General features: G+C 45.0%; 1 protein-coding gene across 3 annotated transcripts in view; it reads left to right on the plus strand.

The window, feature by feature from the left end:
- Positions 1-20,443, plus strand: part of AP2B1 (adaptor related protein complex 2 subunit beta 1) — a 94,821-nt gene that overhangs the window by 12,002 nt on the left and 62,376 nt on the right. For all 3 annotated transcript variants that reach the window (XM_032789659.2, XM_032789658.2, XM_032789660.2), the window contains exons 5-8: positions 12,527-12,717; positions 14,100-14,321; positions 15,141-15,261; positions 17,471-17,566. In XM_032789659.2, the coding sequence (XP_032645550.1) occupies positions 12,527-12,717; positions 14,100-14,321; positions 15,141-15,261; positions 17,471-17,566 (630 nt within the window). The remainder of the gene's footprint in view (positions 1-12,526; positions 12,718-14,099; positions 14,322-15,140; positions 15,262-17,470; positions 17,567-20,443) is intronic.

A 20,443-nucleotide genomic window follows, 5' to 3' on the forward strand; every position in this document is an offset into this window, starting at 1 on the left:
CACTATGCCTGTATCTGAAGGAAGAATGGCTGGAGACTTGGCCTTGGAGATGCAGGCTTTCTTGGCATTTCAGATCTGATGGTTAGTCCACTTAAGCCACCACCTCCAGCTTGCATTATTGTTTTCCTTTAAAGCTGTGTCTTGAAACTAACAGGCAAGGGCTGCTCTCCAAGCGGCTTTAAGAATGGGAAGGCATTTCTAACTGCAGTGTTTTGAAGTTGTAGGCTTCCCAATTCCCCTGAGGGCTGTGATTTTTCTGGTGGAAAATCTGACCGCAGGAGCTCTCCCTGTTCTGAGGAGGCGGCCAGGCCTGTCATATCATGAGAGCTATGTGCAAGAGACAGCCCCTTGTTACTGCCTTTCACAGACTCCCCAGCTGTTCCTAGGATAGGTGGATCAATGTGCCAGTAAATGTATCTAGATTAGTGGCTCTAAAAAGTCAATGTTCTTGTTTTAATACAGTTAAGTGAATTATCAGGAGCGCTGAGGTATAGATTAATCCATCTGTCTCATACAAGACAGCTCCAATGGGGGAAATTATGCAGTAAATCTATACATCAGCAGGGGTGCTGAGAGGGAGTCTGTTCATATACCTGGAACCAGGGTCAGTATTTATGAATAAAGACAGGGGTGGGCGACAGCTTGAGAAACCCCACAGTGTACGCAATCCTTTTCTTCAGTGCTGTTTGTAGGGACTACAGGCATCCAGCAAGTTGGATAATCTCTTAATGCAGTTCTTGCAGGAAGCAAGAAGAGACATTTCTGCTGGTTAATGTATGTGAAAGTAGAATGACATGAGCGTGTCCCTGCTCTCGGCTACTTTGGAACACAGGTCTGATCAACTTCATTCAAGCCTGTCATTTCACACTGCTTGTGTATGTCTGGCAGCTCTATCAGTCTTTTAAGCACAAATCGAATCATGCAGAATATTGCCAACCTGTTGTTCAGGCCTTCCTGAGAGCCGTGGAAAAATCAAGGGCAGGTGGTAAAATGCCAGACCCTTGCTGGGCTTTAGCTAGAAAATAAAAGGTTCTTCTTGATCTCACAGCTTTTTAGAGGCAGTGGAGCTAAAATGTCTGACTTTCCCCGTGACAAGATATGGGGACATGCTAGCTCTGATATTAGATGATCTCTTTTCAAGATACGTTTTGGTTTTTGTTCTGTCCCGAGTTTCACATGAATATTGGTATTTACCTAGAGACACTGTGTCCCTGCCGTGTGAATGGCTCTGTCGTTTACAAGGCATAAGAAGAACTCCTACCTTCTTGTAGTTGATGTTGAGAAGGCAGTGAAGATGTTAGATTCTGCTGTTTAGTTCCACTTACAGGATCTGATCTTTCACCAGGAGTTAACAAGCCTGCTCCATCCACCACCTTGACGTGAAGAAACCATTTTGGTAAACACACCTTCTGCTATTGCGAGTGACTTGAAACAGTGGTTACTCAGAACTATTTCTAAAACATTTTAACCTGAGTGCTGCACAAAATTAAATCAAAATAGGAAAAACACTAGAGGACAGCAGCAAATGGGGCATTTGAATAAATGGCTTGAACCAGCCCAGAGACTACTAATGAAAACAGCTTCCCTGCCATCCCTCAGTACCCAGAGTAACCCAATTGATTGCAAGGAGAGTGCATTGGGATGGCAAAGCCCTGGGGTGTGAGTTAAGCCCTGCAGCCCCTGTGCTCACCAAAGACTCTCCAAGGCAGCATCACAAAAATGACTGAGCTGCCTGACGCATGCAATACTGTTGGCTAGACTCAGCTCAGGCTTCGCCAGCAGAGAGAATGTGGGCGTAAGGAGTGACAGCAGTGGAGGGGAGAGATTTATTCATAAGAATGCATTGAATTGACTTAGAACAGCATGTGTAACTTACAGGGTTGGCAGGGAGGTTGTTGGGATTGTGTTTATCGGTTGTTTTCATTGGGTTGCGTGTACTTAGGCGGGCTTCGCACGTGCTTATCTTCTAAGAGTGGGCAGGGTGATCTTTCGGGAGCACTCTTAGATTCTAAAGCCGGAAAGGACCGTTGTGATCATCTCGTCTGACTTCCTGTGTAGCACACCATAGGGCTTCCCCGAAATAATTCCTGTTTGAACTCAAGCAGATCTTTTAGACAAATATTCAATCTTGATTTAAAAATGGCTAGTGTCGGAGAATCCTTCACAGCCCTGGGTAAATTGAACCAACGGTTAAGTACCCTCGCTATTAAAAAATTTCGTCTTCTTTCCAACCTAAATTTGTCTAGCTTCAGATTCCAGCCATTAGATGTCATGCTTTTGTCTCCTTGACTGATGAGCCCATTTTTAATTTTTTGTTCCCCACGTAGGTACTCACAGACCGTCAAATACAGATTAGAAGAGTCATCTGTTTCCTATTCAAAAAGTCCAGCTTATTCCTGCTTCCTGCAGTGTGAAATTGAGTAGATGTGTTGCAGCGAAGTTGCTAGCGGGGAGTTGTGTTTGTTACATTGTTTCTGTTTTTGAGTACAAACCAATATTTACTAACAAGCTCTTACTCTTTGATCTGGTGCTTTAACTGGTTGAAAAGGAACCCTGACTGGAAGTTCTCATTTAAACAAGTATATATTTGTAATTCAACAAAAGAGCAGCAGCAAGCTAAAAAAGGCATCTCTCCCTGCAGCATGTTATCTCTTGTGCACAGTGGTGCAGCTGCAAACCTTTATCTTAACTCATTCATGTTTTCATTAGGACAAAAGAGTTTTCCTCTTCTTTTGATGAGACGTAAGAATATAGAGCAGCTGCCATTTTCTGCAGATGGAATGTTTAGTTTCCAGTAGGAAATCCTCATTTCCAATGTGTTCCCCCCCCCACCCCCCAGGAGTGTGTGTGTGTGTAAGTGTAAATAAAAAAAGTCCTCCTCCTGAATGACACAAACAGCCATTGAGATGGCTTTTTATTGCGGATCTGTAATCCGCTTCCTCCTAGCCGCACAGGCAAATATTAATCATTCCAACGGGATGCTGCATAGAGTAATAACTCGATCTCGGGCCGGCTGATTGCCTGGTAATTGAGGAAGGCTTGGGATGTGTGTTTCTACCACTTGAGATCCCCCTCACTAGGATGATGTTTGACTGTAAATTATAGGGTGACCTTGCTGGAAGCAGATATTTTTCTCTTAGAATAACATCTCATTGTGGAAGAGTCAGGGGGCAGTCAGAGATTGTAAGTTTTCAGAGGCCATGACATTACCACTGCAGTCCATCAGAGGGGAGTGTGGGTGTGTATGTAGGTGTGCATATCATTTTATGCACACACACGTAGATACCCCTCGGAAGCTGTTGTCTGGGCCTCTAAACATTTTAAGATTTTGTGCGCTCATTACAAGGCACTAGTCCAACGCGCTTTTGAAAAGGTTTAAAACTGCATCATGTTGGTTTATTCATGAGCTTTTCTGTGGCGGTCATCACTAGCTTCTCTGCTCCTCAGCCAGGATGTGCTTATGCTCCTTCCACAGGTAGGCACAGAGAGACATTGAGGTTTGCTCATTGTTGCTCAGGGCTCTGAACAGACCCCTGGTCATCTCCCAGCCCTGACCCTCAACACAAGACAGGCCTTGCTCCCTGTTTGCAATGAATTCCCTTTTGTGATGCTTAGCGCAACCATGATTAGAATAAATATAACACTCCCGGGGCTCCCTGTTTAGTTATGCTTACACCTATGCTTACACCTGCTCAGCCTTCTGGATCCTGTTCCTACACTGATGGCTTCGAGCCAGCTCAATTCAGGAAAGGCGTGTCATCTCTTCTAGTCACCTCATTTTACTGAAGCAGGATTTTTGTATAGAATACCACATTTACTGACTTAGGTGGAATTGTGCTATTTTCTGACATGGCAAATCACTGAGGTTGATAGCTACTCTTAACAAGACATGCCGACATTGTTAACAAAGCCACAGCAGTAGGTAGCTGATCCAGCCTGGCCCTGATTATGAGGTTCTTTGAACACTCGTAATAGCTACTGGTTTAGATTTCAAGCAACGTATATTTTAAAAAGTTTACCTTAGGGTGACCAGATGTCCTGATTTTATAGGGACAGTCCTGATCTTTGGGTCTTTTTCTTACATAGGCTCCTATTACCTCCCCTTCCTCCTCCCCTCACCCCCCCAATGACCTGTCCCGATTTTTCACACTTGCTGTCTGGTCACCCTAGTTTACCTGTTCATGTTAATGACAGCCCAGGATGATGTGCTTCTAGTGAACTCTTCCTTGTATAAGCAGCAGAGAATCCTGTGGCACCTTATATGCATGACATGCATCTGACGAAGTGGGTATTCACCCATGAAAGCTCATGCTCCAAAACTTCTGTTAGTCTATGAGGTGCCACAGGATTCTCTGCTGCTTTTACAGATCCAGACTAACACGGCTACCCCTCTTTCTTGTATGCACGGGATGTTGGTACTGAATTTTCTCCTTAGATTTCGAATTGTGTGTAAAGAGAGGGGCTGGTTACCAGTCTTTTCAGTATTTCCATCTGCACAATAGCTTGGCTTCTGGCTTTTGTCTCTGGCTCGGCAATTAATAACTAAACCACAAGGTGGCAGCACTATACTAAAAGGAACGTGAACTCCATCTGCTCTGTTGCTAGTTCACTTGGGGTTCATAACACTGAGCTGGTCGACTCTTTTCAGCAATATAAATGTTAAGGGAAAGAGGATGTCCACACCCATCCTTTCATTATTTGGGTCCAACACTATTGTTCTCTCCTTGATTCTATGACTCCCTTTGATGACTCTTAATCTGTGGAATCACTGTTCTCTGCAGAGATCTTCCCAAAATTCGATTTGTGCTAAGTTAGCATCTTCTCCCATTACTTCATGCCCTCAGGTTTTTAGTACTGAACACTAGTTCAGTGTTGCAACATCTCTTCTCTTTAGTAAGCCTTAATGAGCATCTCCACTTAAAATGCAGTTCTGCTCTGTAGAGTGATTAAAAATAGCAGAGCAGAGTTCCATTTTCATATCCTATTGGGTCAATTTACAAGGGAAAAGATGTTTTCCTGTGGGTCCTACAAACTCAACCTGGGTCCTGAGGCTCAAGCTGAGTTCTCCCGTAATGCACCATCACTGGGCCAAGTTAGGCTGCCAGCAATACCTGTGAAACCCAGCCACCTTCAATCTATGGCCTTAGTGACATCTCTGAGAGCCCGTTATCTTCACCCACCTTCGCTTTATTTCCACCCACGTTACCCCATTGTCTTCAGGGGAATTTCAGTGTTGATACCCACAAAGGAAGAGAATTCAGCTCGTGTTCTGAGTTGTATTGATTCTCTGCATGGTTAAGAGAAATAAGAGGTAGTAACAATTTTGAGTCCCTGAAGTCAGAAAATCTGGGAGTAGAAGCGAGAGCAGTCTGTGCGAACGCCTAGATTCTTTTTGCTAGTCTCTGTACATGGGTGAATAACAAATTATTTTTGTTAGCAGAAAACCGAACTGGCCAGTGCTAATGCAGTACAAAGGCTGAGTGGCTCTGACCGATGGCAAGATTGTAAAATCCAAATATGTGTGGTGAGGAAGGGAAGTCTGGATTTAGGGTTGGTGTACCACAATTTAGCTGATGGGAGGAAGCTGTCGAGTGGGTGGTACCAAATAGAGACAATTTCCCTCCTCCCAGACCACTCATTTTGGTTGCTAATCTCATCTCCATTTCACTGCCTGTAAATGCAGGTTCTTTAGAGATCAAGTAATTCAGGAGTTGTACTAGTCCTTCAGAAACTCCTGTGTTCTGAGGAGTATAAATAGTGGTGATAAAGCTAAATCTCTATTGGCCATCTTTGTTGGGGAGGCTGATTTGTCCCATTTTTGTGGGAAAAGAATTTTACAGCTGTCATAGGAAGCTGCTCTGTACCTGAGTCTGTTTGCAGTGGCAGACTCTTATTTCTCCAGCCAGGTGAAGTGGGTTCATGTTTCTGAGTGGGACTGTCCTTCCGAAGAACAGGAACAAATGAGCGTCAGTTGGAAAGGAGGCTGAGAGAACTGTTTCCACTCTGGGCGATTTATCATGTTAACACCACCCACAAACTGCCCAGTGAATCAGTCTGGGTTGAGCCGAGATTACCCAAAATAATCAGTAAACTCACCAAACCCCAGGTCACGTGATTAGACACTTCCTTGTGCCTGTGACTTTCCTGCAGCATTAACAGCATGCGCCCTGGGGACACTGTTATATCCAGCACTGACGACCAGAGCTGGTTTGGGCTGAGAAGCCCATCATATGGATTGCTGGAAACCCTCGGGCAGCCCAGGGTTCCCACCACTCCTCAGTTAGGTACAAACCTACTTAAGATGGACTAGGTCTCCTTGCTTTCCCCAGTCTCTCTTGCTGTCCCCGTTGCCCCCTTGATTATTCTGTCTGCTGAGGTCAGACATAGAGCAGATGCGTTTGGTTTTGTTGAATGATCTCCTGGAGGGAGTGCGAGAGGGTCCTTAACCCAGCCTTCTCCTATTGGGTTGGGGTAGCTGTACATCCTCTTAAGAGACTCTATCTTGAGACATGAAAACTGATCCTGTTCATTTGGAAAGAGAGACTAGTTAGAACTGGCTAATATGCTCTTATCTCCCCCCCTCCATATTTATTCTTGGGCGTGGGGGGTTATTCCTTTCGCTAATAATTTTCATGTACTAAAGCTGAGCGCTGGAATGCTCATTAAGAAAATATGCACGGCCACTGACCCCACGCAAATATGCACGGCCACTGACCCCACGGCTACTGACCTCACATTCATGTTTGATCATGTCTTTGCAATGAGACTAGCAGTGCAGTTCGCCTCTGCATGCTGTGCCTCATCTGTCCCGTTTGGGCCAAAGGAGAGTTGTCCAATTGTGTTCTAAGCAGCTGAGGACCAAGGGATTGCCAGATCGAGATGGAACTGAAAGAACTGTTGGTATGGGAAAACTAAGGGAAACTCCCTGGGGCATGGAGAATATAGAGGCCTTTGCTGATATAGTAGAATTCACTTATTTGCTGTTTTCTATCTACCGAGCTCCTGACCCCGCTCATGATGATAAGTGAGCAAGACAAATAGGCCTGCAGATGAATCTCTCTTAGGTTTTCCTTGTGTGATTTCTCCTCAGATGGGACTGGTCATGCCCAAACTTAAAGAAACAATTCCTTACCGGGAAAATGGCCAGCAGCTGTGGGCTTTATATCCCATCGCTATCTTACATTTTTCCTATAGCACCCATTGCCACGAAGGCTCAAAGCACCGTACACACATCCTATACCTTTGTCAAGCAGTGTAACCATTTCTGCATCGTGTATCATTCAGAGAGCCAAGGCACAGACGAGTGATTGGGGGAGTATGGTTACTAACTGAGCAGGAGTGTTTAGGTTATGATGTATTTAATTTAGAAGGCCTAAGAAGCTGAGAAACTAGCCACTTAGTCATGTTGCATTGTACTTAAAAATGGAAATCAGACATCACATTGGTTTTAAACAGGGGTGTGTGCAGTGGGTGGGGAGCATGGATCGTAGCAGACGCTGTATATTTATAAAGGTTAGCTGCCAAAATTCCACTGTGCAGCTGTCATAGCACAGTCTCCTTCCTATTACTGAGCAAGAATGTAACACCTGGTACAAGATGCTTCTAATTTCCCAGGTGTTGGACTGTTTAGCCAAATGGATCATCCCGAGATCTTGAATATCAGTCAGTGCTCTGACTCTGAGGCAGCTTTACAGAGTGGCATTTTTTCAGCTGCTGTTTGCTGGCTATACCTGTAGTGTGCACTTGTCAGAAAATGTGACCTTTCCTTCAGCTTCTGGGCTCCTTCCCCCAGCAGTATTTTCTACATGGCTGCCCCGACCTAGCTTGGTTGGGTTATGAGAGTTTGGACAGTGTCCGATGCAGCTGTTTTAAGTGGTAACATGCCTGTGCGAGGACAGTGATAATCGTTTTACCACTGGATGGCACCAGAGAGATCGACTGCAAAGGAGATTTCAAAAAAAGCCTCTTTGGGAAAGTGGTGAGACAAACCCTGGTAGGAGGAGATGAATACTTGAGTGAGTAGGATTGGACATTCTTTTTGGGGTGGAGGTGGGGGGATGAAACAGCACTAAACAGGGAGTCTCACAGCAGCGCAGGCTACCCCAGTCATCTAGCAGAGCTCTGTGTTCCCTGCACGATGTGCTCACAGCCACGCCAGAGAAGCAAACAGTTCACAGTGTTGAGGTCGGCGTGTGCGTCCCCAGCTAGTTTCTCTGCTGCCTGCAAAGAGCAGTTCATCAAGCAGAGTTTAAAGCTAGAGCGAATCTTGCTTCTCATCATGCTGCCAAAGCCCCCTCATTCCCCAAAGGGAGATGGGAAGGAGCAGGATCTTTTAGTCTGGCAGAAAGCAGTAGGCTAGCACTGCCTGGAGGAAAGGGGGAAAGACTTTAAAAAACAAGTGTGCTCCAGTATGCCTGCTAAAATCTATGGACCTCTTCCTTCTCTCCCCTAAAACCCATCCCACCGCACAAAAGACGTGTGCTCCGGCATGCCTGCTGAAATCCAACATCATTTTTCCTTTTCCCCCCAATGCTCCCCCCCAAAAAACCAATCCCATTGCCATAAACAACAAGTTAGAGGATGTTTAATGGTTTAAAAAGAAAGTGAAAAGCCATTTTCAGGACCGGATTAAATACTGATCACTTATATAGCACTTAACTTCCGAGCAGGTCAGGCGTTCACGCGCCCATACCTCTGAAAGGGAAGAGGAAGTGGAGGACCATGACTTCCCCGATGCTCCAGAGAGAATCTGTGTCATTGTTAAGGTTGGAGCTTGGGACTTACTAGTTTTCAATCCTATGCGCAGACGGGGGCAGTGCCTGTTCCAATCACCAGGCAGGGACAGTACTTGGCATTTAGCTAGAGGTCACTTGTGCCCATCACATAAATAAATTGGATCAAGGGCCCTGTGGCCCTAATCTGAGCTATCCAGTTCAGCCACTTGCGCTATTTAACTTGAACGTATCTTAAACTGTTGTGCGGGAGGCAAATTGCAATGTTGAGGTGAGTTGTTGCTCAACTGAGTATGAGCAGAAGATCCTAAAGCACCTGTCAGTGTGGTGTTGGTGCTAAAGCCATTCTAGTGTAAATAGTGTGGATCTTATTCTCCAAGGATCTGTACGCTTGCTCTGATACTGAAAGGCTGCTTCGCCCATCTCCCAGCCGAAAAGTCAAATTGCATCTGAGGCTGTAGGAATGATCTTTCAGATATGTGTCTGTGCAAATGCCCATAGCCTCCCAGCTGAATGTCTCTGTAATGAAACAAACACACTGTATATGCCCCATACACAGCCTGAAGATGCCAACAGCTCCCTCCATCCTGGGAGTGCTATGTGGGGAGAGGCTGCTGTACATCCAAGAATGGGGGGGGGGGCGGGTTTGAGGACAGCCTCCTTAGTGAGCATTAGTTGCTTCACTCTGCATATAAACCCGCCAGCCACATCTCTTTGGAGCTCCTTAATCTGTTCACCTGCTTCTCTGTTTTCTTCCTTGTTTTAATGGGCTAGTAAGTGGAAGATTCCTGTTTTAAGCAGCAGAACATTACACTTCATTAGCTGCATTACACACTTGGTTTAATTTCCAATTAGCCTTAGATAATAACAAAGTAATCTGATTGCTCATTCTGGTAAGCATCCTATCTCCCCTCCTAGTTTACCTCCACTCCCACCCCTTTCCATGGAGGTTGGTAGAGAAAGACCCACTCTCTTCCCACCCAGCCACCTCCTGCTCCCTTGTTAATATATTTCACTCTGCCGTTTCCATTGAGCTGTGTGACTGAGCTGCCAGAAGGGATCATTCACAAACGCGGCACAGCTGCTTAATGCAGGTTTCTCGAGGGCCTGGTGGAGCCTGTTAGATTAGCTGCAGAGAATGTTTCTCACTAGTGCTGTGATGCACCGTGTATGTTTATAATGTTAAATACATTGTAATAGCCTCCAGCATGGGATTTTTGAAGGTGTCTCAGTGATTTGAGTCCAGATCCCGCTGAAACTTCATTTGAGTGCCCAACTCGTTGGGGGACTCCTAGCCTAAATGCAAAATTATCACTGTTCAGCCAGACTGTGTTATAAACTACGCTTGCTACAACTGCCTTTGAATGGTGTTTAAATGTGACATTTACCAAAAGCCAGGTGAGAGGTGAAAACAGCCAGTTTGTGATAGTCAGTGATTCAGGCCAGGGGTTTTGTCTGGGATTAGTAAAGCAGAGACTGAAGCCCCAAGATACTTTGGGGGTAGGTATCAAATCTGTCCCAGGCCCAGGATTAGTCCTTGTTGTGCCGTGTGATTTATGATGAAAGGGTAAGTCCTGAAACAGGGCTGATGCAAACAGGAACAGGATTCTTACTTGATGCCATTGCGGGGTGCATGGTTTGGGACGTATAAATAAATTAGCTAGTGTGATGATTGAGCAGGGAATCCGAGGAGGCTGTTGGTTAGATCAGAGCGGCGTTGGCAGCTGTCAGTCAGCATGGAGGATCCTCTTTTGGTTAGCGAAGGAAGAATCACTCAGCTAAGGAAATCAATCTCTAGGTTGTTTTTTTTTTTAAAGCCCTCAGCATTATGTCATCTAGAGCTGAAATACAAAATAGCAAACGTACACGCATGTGTATGTCATGGTTCCGGAACACTGGTTCTGTAGCAACTGGTGACTGATGCTTTGTAAAATTTTTGCAGTATTGTAAAATATTTGCAATAGTCATGTCCTTTTCAGAGCAGTGTACAGGGAAACCTAAAGAAACCATCCAGAGGAGCACCAGACTTTTACAGAGGTGGTTCTGTAACCAAAGGTCAGACAATTTAGTAATAGAAATCAGGGGGACACATTAGCAGATGAACATTAGATGTGAGTTTCCCTGTATAGGATGTGCGTTGTTGTATTCCGTTTTTATATCTCTAATGAAAATGATATTTAGCTCTTATGTGGCACTTTTCATCAGTAGTTCCCAAATTGTAACCCACACACCTCCTGGATATGGTGTTCTGTCCCATCTAGTGACAGCAAGACCGAGAGAGAGTTTGAATCTACTCTACAGCCATAGCTAGCAGCCATATGGCTTTTAGCTCATGCAGTAGAGGCTCATGCATTTAGCTCCAGAGGTCCCAGATTTGATCCCGCCCGCTGATGACCAGGTCTGTCAGTGTTACAAAAGCACTTGATGGGAAAGGTCAGCATCATCTCCAGTTTACAGAGTTTTATATAGTTTGCTTTTGGATAGTTCTATGTGTTGATCTCAGGCTTACAGCTCCATAGCGCCCAATGTGCATTTTCAGCAACAGGAACTTTTTTATTGATATATTGGGTAGCTGTTCTGTATTAAGAATCTTCATATGATGCCAGGTTAGGATATACAGGTCCTGAACTCCCAGATTACATGTGAGAGGGAAGGTCTTGTGATTTCAGCATGGAACTAGGGGCTTGTTACTGCCCGGCAAGCCAGGCTGTGAATCACCAAGCAATAAAGTCCCACGTGAACACTGCTAGTAAAAGTCTGTGCATGTGTTTTGGCTACGACCACGTGTAATGTACTACAATATTTTCAGTAACTAGATCCTGTACAGCACCTGGTAGACAAATGATTGTAGTGGGAAGGACTTGTAATCAGGGACGGTTCTTGTCTGTTAGACAGCCAGTTGGGAGAATCACCTGCTTCAAAATCTGCATGTTGCCTCCTTTCAAATGGCATTCCTCGGCAGATCCTTGCCGTGTGATAGTTTTCATTTCTTAGTAAGTGCTTTTCACATAGGAAGAAAGTTTTGCAGACATTCTAGTGCCAGCCAAACAGCTCAGACTGAGGATTACAAGGACGCAGCAAACTCTGATCAACAAAGAACAAAGTTAAACATCTCTCCTCGTTGGAAGCGAGAGAGGCTGGCCTCAACTGACGTTAAGGTCAGGAAGATCCTGTCGATCTGAATAGATGTTTGAAGCCTGTACCTAGCTGGGGTATTTTGCACACCTGACCCACACCACTGGTGCACTGTATGCTGACATCTTTCTTGGCTGCATACCCAGAATTAGTATTGCAAAAGGCAGTGCTTGTAGGAAAGGCCGTGTTCCTTTGGACAGCACTGATAGGCCAGGCCTTTAGCCTCTCTCTACCTGACCCATCTTTTACATGTCCTCCGTGGACATGATGCTCTCTGCGCCATCTGCTCTGTTGTGGCCCCCTATTGGTCTCATGCTTTATCAGCAGTGGTCTCCTAACAGCAATGCAGTTTTTCCCCCTCTCCTTCCTCCCTCAGATACCCAAAGTGTTTTAGGAGGGACTCTAACTTTGGGCAGCCCAGGAAGAGCAACTTGCAAGATTGCATTGAAACTTTGGGTCTCCCATGAGCTGCCACTGCACGGTCAGCTTAACATGGGTCTCTGAGGAGTTTAGTGACAGCTGCTTACCATAGGCCATGATATCGAGGCAAAGTCTCAGACATGGCCCAGCTGCATAACATGTGCTAAGCCAAGTTAATCCCTCGAGTCCTGAGTGACACACTAACCATGAATGCCTCTCCTCTTCCCTTCCTCTCCTAGGTGGTGGCTAACGCGGTGGCTGCCTTGTCAGAGATCAGCGAGTCGCATCCCAACAGTAACTTGCTGGATCTAAACCCGCAGAACATTAACAAGCTGCTGACGGCCCTGAACGAATGCACCGAATGGGGCCAGATCTTCATTCTGGACTGTCTGTCTAACTACAACCCCAAGGATGACCGTGAGGCTCAGAGGTACATGCGCTGGCTCACACCTTCATGTGTGGCTAGTGGCCTTTCTGAAGTAAAAGTTCTGATGGATTCGCTACAGTGTCCCATCACTTGTCTGAGGGTGGGAGCTTGCTGTAATGGGCTGTGATACAGGCCTCAAGTAGCAGAAATAGACTTCAAATAAAACAGCTTGAAAAGCCGTGAGAGTTTGATATTCCAGGTATTGCACACATAAGAATCCATTGGGATCTGCTGCTAAGCTGCACAGATCCCACCTCTCTGCTCACCTTCAAAGGGCTAGACTCATCATAGCAAACCAATGGTGGTATGGCAATTGGTGCATGCACTTTGCTCAACTCAGAAGCTGGTAGGACTACGCCTCTTAAAGGAGACGTAGAAAAAGAATTGGGCTCTGTGCCCTTTTTTTTTGCTCTTTGTATGTAAATAGGGGCCTGAAAGACTTTTGTTTTCTTTGTATAAAACAGCTTTTTTTCTCACATTATTTCAGGTTCTGTCTAGGCTGGAAAATTCGATGGTTCCAAGAAAACTAGTCTAAATTATGGCATCATGGGACTGACAATAAAGTTGAGGGATAAAATGGGGAAGGGATTTCTGTTACTGTTTAAAACTCGCTGTTTTTGGGATCCCTCTTTAACTTCAGTGACTTCCATTGAGAAGAAAAGCTTTTGTTAGATTCATTACCCCCACCCAAGCCCTTCAGTTAAGATGTTAAAGAAGTCCTAGCAAGCGTGTTAGACCTTCCCTGGTCCTCCACCAAAGCCAGGGAAGACCAGTCTCTACATCCTGCATAGTAGGGGAAAAACAAGAAGGAAAAAGCACTGTTTAAAAAAAAATCACCTTCTGCTTTCTGTATCCTTCATAAAGAAGCTAAAAGGGCACAAGCTTAATGTATTTACGCAAGCCTGCTTTAATTTGCTGGGATTTTTTCAGTGCTGCATTTTTGAGGCAGAACAGATAATCCCCTAAAAAAAAAATCTGTAGGATGAATTTTCCCCTCATCCTTGATGTTTTAAGGTTTCCTTGTCTTGTTTCAGAAAACAGACTCTTAATCAGCTCTAGGAACCTGCAGAGATCTCTAAGCACCAGGCCTGTGTTGTCCTAGCTTATCCCGAATGGGGCTGCCTATTGAACAGCTCTGAACATGCCCTGCTCACTGTTCATATTTGAATTCTCTAAAAGTCAGGGCGTGGAACTGGATGGAATATAAATGCAGTTACTGGCTTATATGGCGGTTGGCATTGCTAATGTCTGATTGCAAGGGGTTACGTGCCAACCATGGGTTCCTGGGTCCTGCTGTGTTCATGAGAGGCCCCCTGTTCAACTAAGGGTTTATGGGAGAAACTCAGAAATAATCTGAAAATCCATATAGTCTTTTCTGTCTCTAGCATCTGTGAGCGGGTGACTCCTCGGCTGTCTCATGCCAACTCGGCCGTGGTGCTTTCTGCCGTGAAAGTCTTGATGAAGTTCCTGGAGCTCCTACCCAAGGAGTCTGACTATTACAACATGCTGCTGAAGAAACTGGCCCCTCCACTGGTCACGTTGCTGTCTGGAGAGCCTGAAGTTCAGTATGTTGCCCTGAGAAACATCAACTTAATTGTGCAGAAAAGGTACAAGACAGAGTACCGCTCTCGCTGGGTGTGGTGAAAGGGGATCTGGCTGAGTTAATCCGTTCAGAAGTTTGTGTGTCCAGGTGTGCTAATTGTGAGGACCAAACCTCTAGCTCTGAGGAGTTTGTTGATTAGTCCAGTTTCCTGTATCCTTGAACACACAGTTGTCGGCTGGAGTCATTGACTGTTTTTACAGCTGATTGGTTCTACCAGCATCACTGTTGTGTTTCTTCAGCCAGCCAAGATTTCTTGGGGAAGACGATTTGGGACATGCATTCCTTTTCTTCCCTCTCCCTGCCATAGAGATACAAAAGAGCCTTCCCTCGACTGTCCATCAAAGATTCTAAACCGGGAGAAGGGGACCAACATTTGTTTTCTCAGCAGGTTCAAATACTGTGATCGCTTGATGATATTGAGAATATGGGATGGGTGTGGCACAGAAGCTGGTACACTTGGGGAAAGTGGCTGTATGTTGATACAGGTGTCTAGCCACTGAAAGAGAGAATCTAGTTGAGTAGGTGGCATTATGTGTTGGGAGGGTGTTATGCATGGGTGGAGGGCAGGTGGGGAAGTAGGCAGAGTTAAAGTGTCTTGAACCCAGCAACATAAAAAATCAGAAGGCTTGGAGATGAAAGATGTGTTTTAATTTGAAATGCAGTTCTAATATATTTGTGTGCAAATCACTGATAGGCGCCGATACCACTGTGTTCTTAGCAAAAGCTAAGGTTGTTCTAAAAATCAGGTCATCGTTGTTGAAATGGAAAGTCATTGTGTTACAAATGCGTGCAATTCTGTTGTGTGTATGTGTGTGTTTCCCAGGCCTGAAATCTTGAAGCAAGAAATCAAGGTATTCTTTGTGAAGTACAACGACCCCATCTATGTCAAACTGGAGAAGCTGGACATCATGATCCGCCTGGCATCCCAGGCAAACATTGCCCAGGTCAGTTACTCCAGCTGTGATCATATCCTTGACATATGGTATATACCAGCTCCAGAGTGCAATGCCATTAGGGAAGATTTATGCACAAATTAATACTTCTAAAAGTGTTCTCTGAACTGTTGTACAATAAACAGCAGCAAATCAGTGTTATCTCTGGCACAGTGTATGGTCTGCTGTTACTTAACGGAGGGGTTGGAAATTCCTTAGTGCTTTACATGTTAATAGTGTTGTACAAACCTCACAACACATTCATTAGGTAGGAGATACATTTTACAGACCGGAGTTGCAGAAACAAACAGAGCTGAAGTAACTTGCATATGAGTTGTTGGCAGGGTCAAGGTTAGAACTTGTGACTTCCCATTCTATGCTGCTTCTGTCCTGTCATCCCAGTATCTGAAATTCCACCGTGGTCTGTCCCTTCTCTCCTAGGGTGTGTTTCAAGCACTAGCCTCTCTTTTTGTTAACAGAGTGATTCCAGTTGCTGCTGCTGTGCCATCCTGTTCCATTTATAACTAAATATTCTTGTTTAATGTGGCATCTTAAAATAGCTGTTTGTGTTGCACTTTATGGGTCGTGATGGAGCAAGGCAGCCCCATGTCTGATTTGCAGGGTACATGGAAAATCTGTGGAAAACCAATTGCCAGGAATATATATGTGTAGCGCTCCTCTTGGATTTTGGTCTGCAGATTCCTCACTAAATTTTGAAGTGCTTTCTACTAGATAATGCAGCTGATTTTCAAGAGAGGCAGAGTAGTCTGGAGAAGCTGAGAACCTGAAACTCTCAAGTCCCCTTCCCGGTTCTAAAGCCACGTTTATAAAGCAGGCAAAACTCAATCACAGAGCTCAGTAATGGCCCAAAGTGGAAGCTACTGAGAATAAACCCGTTGCTCCCCCTCTGATCCACTCTGTTTCCACCTGGGACAAGATACTTAATCTGTTCCTCAGTTTCTTCATTTGTGAAATGGGGATACTTGCCTCTGAGGTGTTTTGAGACGTAGCTGGTGTTGGTACAGCACTTTGCCGAAGTACAGCTCTACATAAGCTACTGCTTATGAAGCTATTGACGCCACTGTTTGTTGTGTTGTGCGGCCTCATATAAAATATCATGCACTGAAATACGAAAACTGCATTCATAAAAGTGCAGAGCTTAGCTGCTCTGCCCACACATTGCCTCTGCTGTGTTTATTCGCTTGTTGCTCACCCACTTCAGGGCCATTCTACGCTGTCAGAGCAGTGAGCCCAGGTTCTTCAAACAAGTCTCTCATTTTGTGCTGTTTGTTTCTCACTTGCAACACTAATTACATTTGTGACATCACAGTAAAATCCACAGCAGGTCCCTGATGTCACACATGGAAAATGATGTGAGACTTAAGCAGGAGTGGCTGAGCTTTCGAGTCGAAAAGCTTTCTATGTTCCTAAGGCTGGTAAAATAAATAACCAGAAGGTTTGATTTTGGCAGAACTGTTTCTAAACCAAATGATCTTTGTGAGTCTTATAAGATCCTGGCAATTCCTGGGGAGAACTCTTGCAGGGTTCCCTATATTACATAGCAGTCAAGGCAAGGGGTAAAGTTGACTTTATTTTACATTCAACCTTTTGTGTCTCAAGAAACAATCTTGTCTGCATAATAAGCTGTGCTGCAATCTCCATACAGGATTGCTGGTGTCCCCCAGAGCTCTCAGAGCCAATAGATAAAGGGATTGGCAGTACTGGAGAAAAAAAATACTCAGTGTACCGGGGAATAGGCCAGGACCCTACTACTTACCTCCCAGTCCTTCTTGTACCTCCTTATAGACCCCACAGAAGCAGTGACTCCAAAGTCCAAAATGGCTGCTTGGGTTGCCAAGGGTTTGGTATGGGCAGTTCGAGAATAATCCTTAACTTTCTTTCCTCATGTACCCACTGGGCCCTGCTGGACTGATTGTCTCCTCCAAGCTGGTTCTTCGCTAAATGTTGGTTGATGTAGCGGCTGCTTTTGGTGTTTAAGGACGGCGTTAACGTTTTTACATGTGCCTAGAACTATGGATGGGCACATTTTAAATTAACCCAACTAAATACTCTGAGCCCAGAATATTTAAAGCTCTCTGGGGATCAGTAGCTTCATTTAATTTTCCAGTACCTGAGCAGCGTGGCTAGGTGGAAATGGAGGAGGGGCAAATGGAAATGTTACTCAAATGGCTCGTGTTTTGTTCTGTGCTTTTCACAACAGGTCCTGGCGGAACTCAAGGAGTACGCTACCGAGGTGGATGTCGACTTTGTCCGCAAGGCTGTGCGAGCTATTGGACGATGTGCTATCAAGGTCGAGGCAAGTACCTGACATTGGTTTATTGGCTTTATTCATCACCACAATGTCTGAGCACTTCAGAAATCTGAATGGATTTCTCCCCTTCGGTCTTATGTGGTAGGAAAGGTTTCTTATCCCTATTTTTGAGATTCACTTGCCCCAGGTCATACGTTTTGTGTGTGAGAGACAGAGTCTGGAGTGGAACTCTGATCTCCTGAGTCCCAGCTCAGTGCTTTAACCACAGATTGTCCTCTTTCTCTTGGATCCCAGCCTGTTGTAAGGGTAGTGGGCAGATCCTCGTCCGATGTAAATTGTCATTGGCTTCAGTGGAGCGATGACAGTTTACACCAGCTAAGAAGGCCATAGGACCTCTCCTTTAAAGATCCAGCTCACAGCGACTATTTGTTGCATAAGGAATTCAGAGGACTCAGTGCAATCAAGGAGTGGCTTGTGTCCTGGTTTCATTTGAATAGGACCTACAAAATATATTGGGGATTGTTTTTTATTTTTTTCAGCATTGGAGTTGAAGTCAATTGCAAAATGGAACACACACGCTCAAAATAACTGTCGGGTTGTCTAGTTTTAAAGATCTGTAAAACATGGAGCTTTATTCAGATGTCTGTTAGTCTGACTCATATGAATGGCTTTCCATGAACATTTGCAGTTATCCAGAACAACAGTGTAAAAGATCCCTTGTCAGTTCAACAGCCACCTACAAATGACAGTATTAAGGTGTTGTATTGATTTAACTTTTAAAGCAAATCTAGTTCTTCTGAAAGGTGCTAGACAGCTATCACTGTGAACGCTTATAGTGTAAGGTTAGGTTTGTAGTTAGTGATTTAGATAAGCCAGTGGGAAAAGCTGTGTGAACAGTCTCATTTCCCAAACAAGGCTGATTTAAATGGAAACAAGAGTATCCACGCAGGTTTGCACCACTTTGTCTAACCGGTGCAAGTTTGTGTGTAGACAAGGCCTCAGACAGCTTCATCCATGTTCAGGATATGTGGCCTTTGATCAGCCCTCTCATCCCCACCGCCTTGCTGTTCCCTGGTTCTTCTGGCTCAGATCAGTGCTAATAGAAAAATACATGTCCCTGCGATGGAGTTTTCTCCTCCATCTCTCAATACTGCCCAGAGGCAGTGATCAGCACTGCTCTGTCTGCATTTCCTGACTGCAGTGTCGCTGGATGCCAGAGTGCGTCATCTGTGGCCAAGTAGAGAGGAACAAGCTATTTGAAGAGTAGCAATAGTGAGAGAAGATGATCTGAGATTGAAAGAGCTGAGGCTGTTAGGCAGTTTGGATAAATTAGAGGTGATATGTTTTGGGGGTAGGTTTCTCAGCCAAATCCTTGACTAGTCCACTCCAGGCTCTTTAATATCCCTCCAGGTTAGAAGTTGGGCCACGTGTCCCTCCTTGATACAGAATGGACATCGGCACATTCCCAAGATATCTGGATGCCGTAGGAGTCTCTCTTCCCCATCGGGTACTGTGTGAGGGCTATGCCCAGCATGAACAAAAGCTAACGACGTGCCAGCTAATTTGCAATGGCAGTCCTTTCCCATGTAACCATAGCCTCGTATATCCTAGTCGGCTGAGTTAAACCTTGCTTTTAGCTTTAGCAGCCTTCATTCGATGACGTTGCTTTTACTGAGTAGTTCTGTTTATGTCTGACAAGAACCAAATGTAAAAGGTAGCAAGTACAATGCAGCCTGCTACAGTGTAAAATGACGCTTTCATCTCTGGGTTAATCAGTACCTGTTCTCAGTGCCCCAGAGTTTACTCTAGGCTGTTTTCACTGCATATGGGGACTAATGGAAGGCTCGCTGCACTCTCTCAGCCATCCAAGTGCTCGAGTCTCTGATGACTTAGAAATCTGCCTTTGACAGAGGGCACAGCCAGCGGGAGCTCATGAAGAATGAGCGTTCACAGGGAACCACATCTCTGCCTTCAAGAATCCTGCCTTTCATCTAATTGTGTCTCTTCTAGAAGAGTTGGCTTGTGAATAAATTTGTATCTACTGTGACTCGAGACTTAGACAGTTGCTGTATCTGGCGAGGGTCTGGAGGCTTGCGTCTCAGCTGCAGGGGGAAAGGGAAGCACGCCGTCCGCAGGTGTGATCGGAGAAGCACAAATGAAGCCTCAACATGGCTCCAAAAGCTTCACTAGGCGTAAACTCGAGAGAGGGCTAAGAAGAGACAGCGTGAAAGTAGCAGAGCTGCAGCTAACGTAACAGGCACTAGGGACCGGCGGGAGGCAGGGACAACGGGGTCATGTTATTAGTGGACTTTGGTCCAATCTAAGGAACCAGCAGCATTTTAACAAACCTTGCAGTCATAGGGCCTCTATTGTGCAGTTTGTAGGGCTCTGCAGAATTGTACTGGGTATCATTTGGTTTCTACGTAGCACAGGTTTTTTTATTCACTTGTATCCCCCCAGATGAAAACCCTGCCTGCTTTAGAGCTGGCTCCTATAACTGGCCAGTTTACGAAAAAAAGTACATCCTTTAATAAAGTGTCCACCTGCAAGAACCTCTGAAATGCCCATCTTAAAAATAGCTAACCAGCCACAGGAGAAGCGGTGCACCTTGCCATGGGGATTTGAGGACTGCTTCAGTGAACAAATCCCCTTCTGACCGCTCCCTTTCAAGGGAGGCTCATGCTAAAAATCAGTTGCACATATTTAAACAATGAATGTTGTCCCCTGTGTAACAGATTGCACGTCAGCGTTCAACGGGAGAGAATTACAAACATTGACGTGCTTTTCCTGTTAACTGTTTGCATTTCTCAGTGCTTGGACAATGAAGAACTTCCCAGATCTGACCCATGTCTCTTTAAGATCATATAGTAAAAAATAGAAGAAGTCTTTGTTCCCAGAGGGTGAAGCTTTGGAATTGTCCCA

Source organism: Chelonoidis abingdonii, chromosome 20, assembly GCF_003597395.2.
Source record: "Chelonoidis abingdonii isolate Lonesome George chromosome 20, CheloAbing_2.0, whole genome shotgun sequence".
Taxonomy (NCBI): domain Eukaryota; kingdom Metazoa; phylum Chordata; order Testudines; family Testudinidae; genus Chelonoidis; species Chelonoidis abingdonii.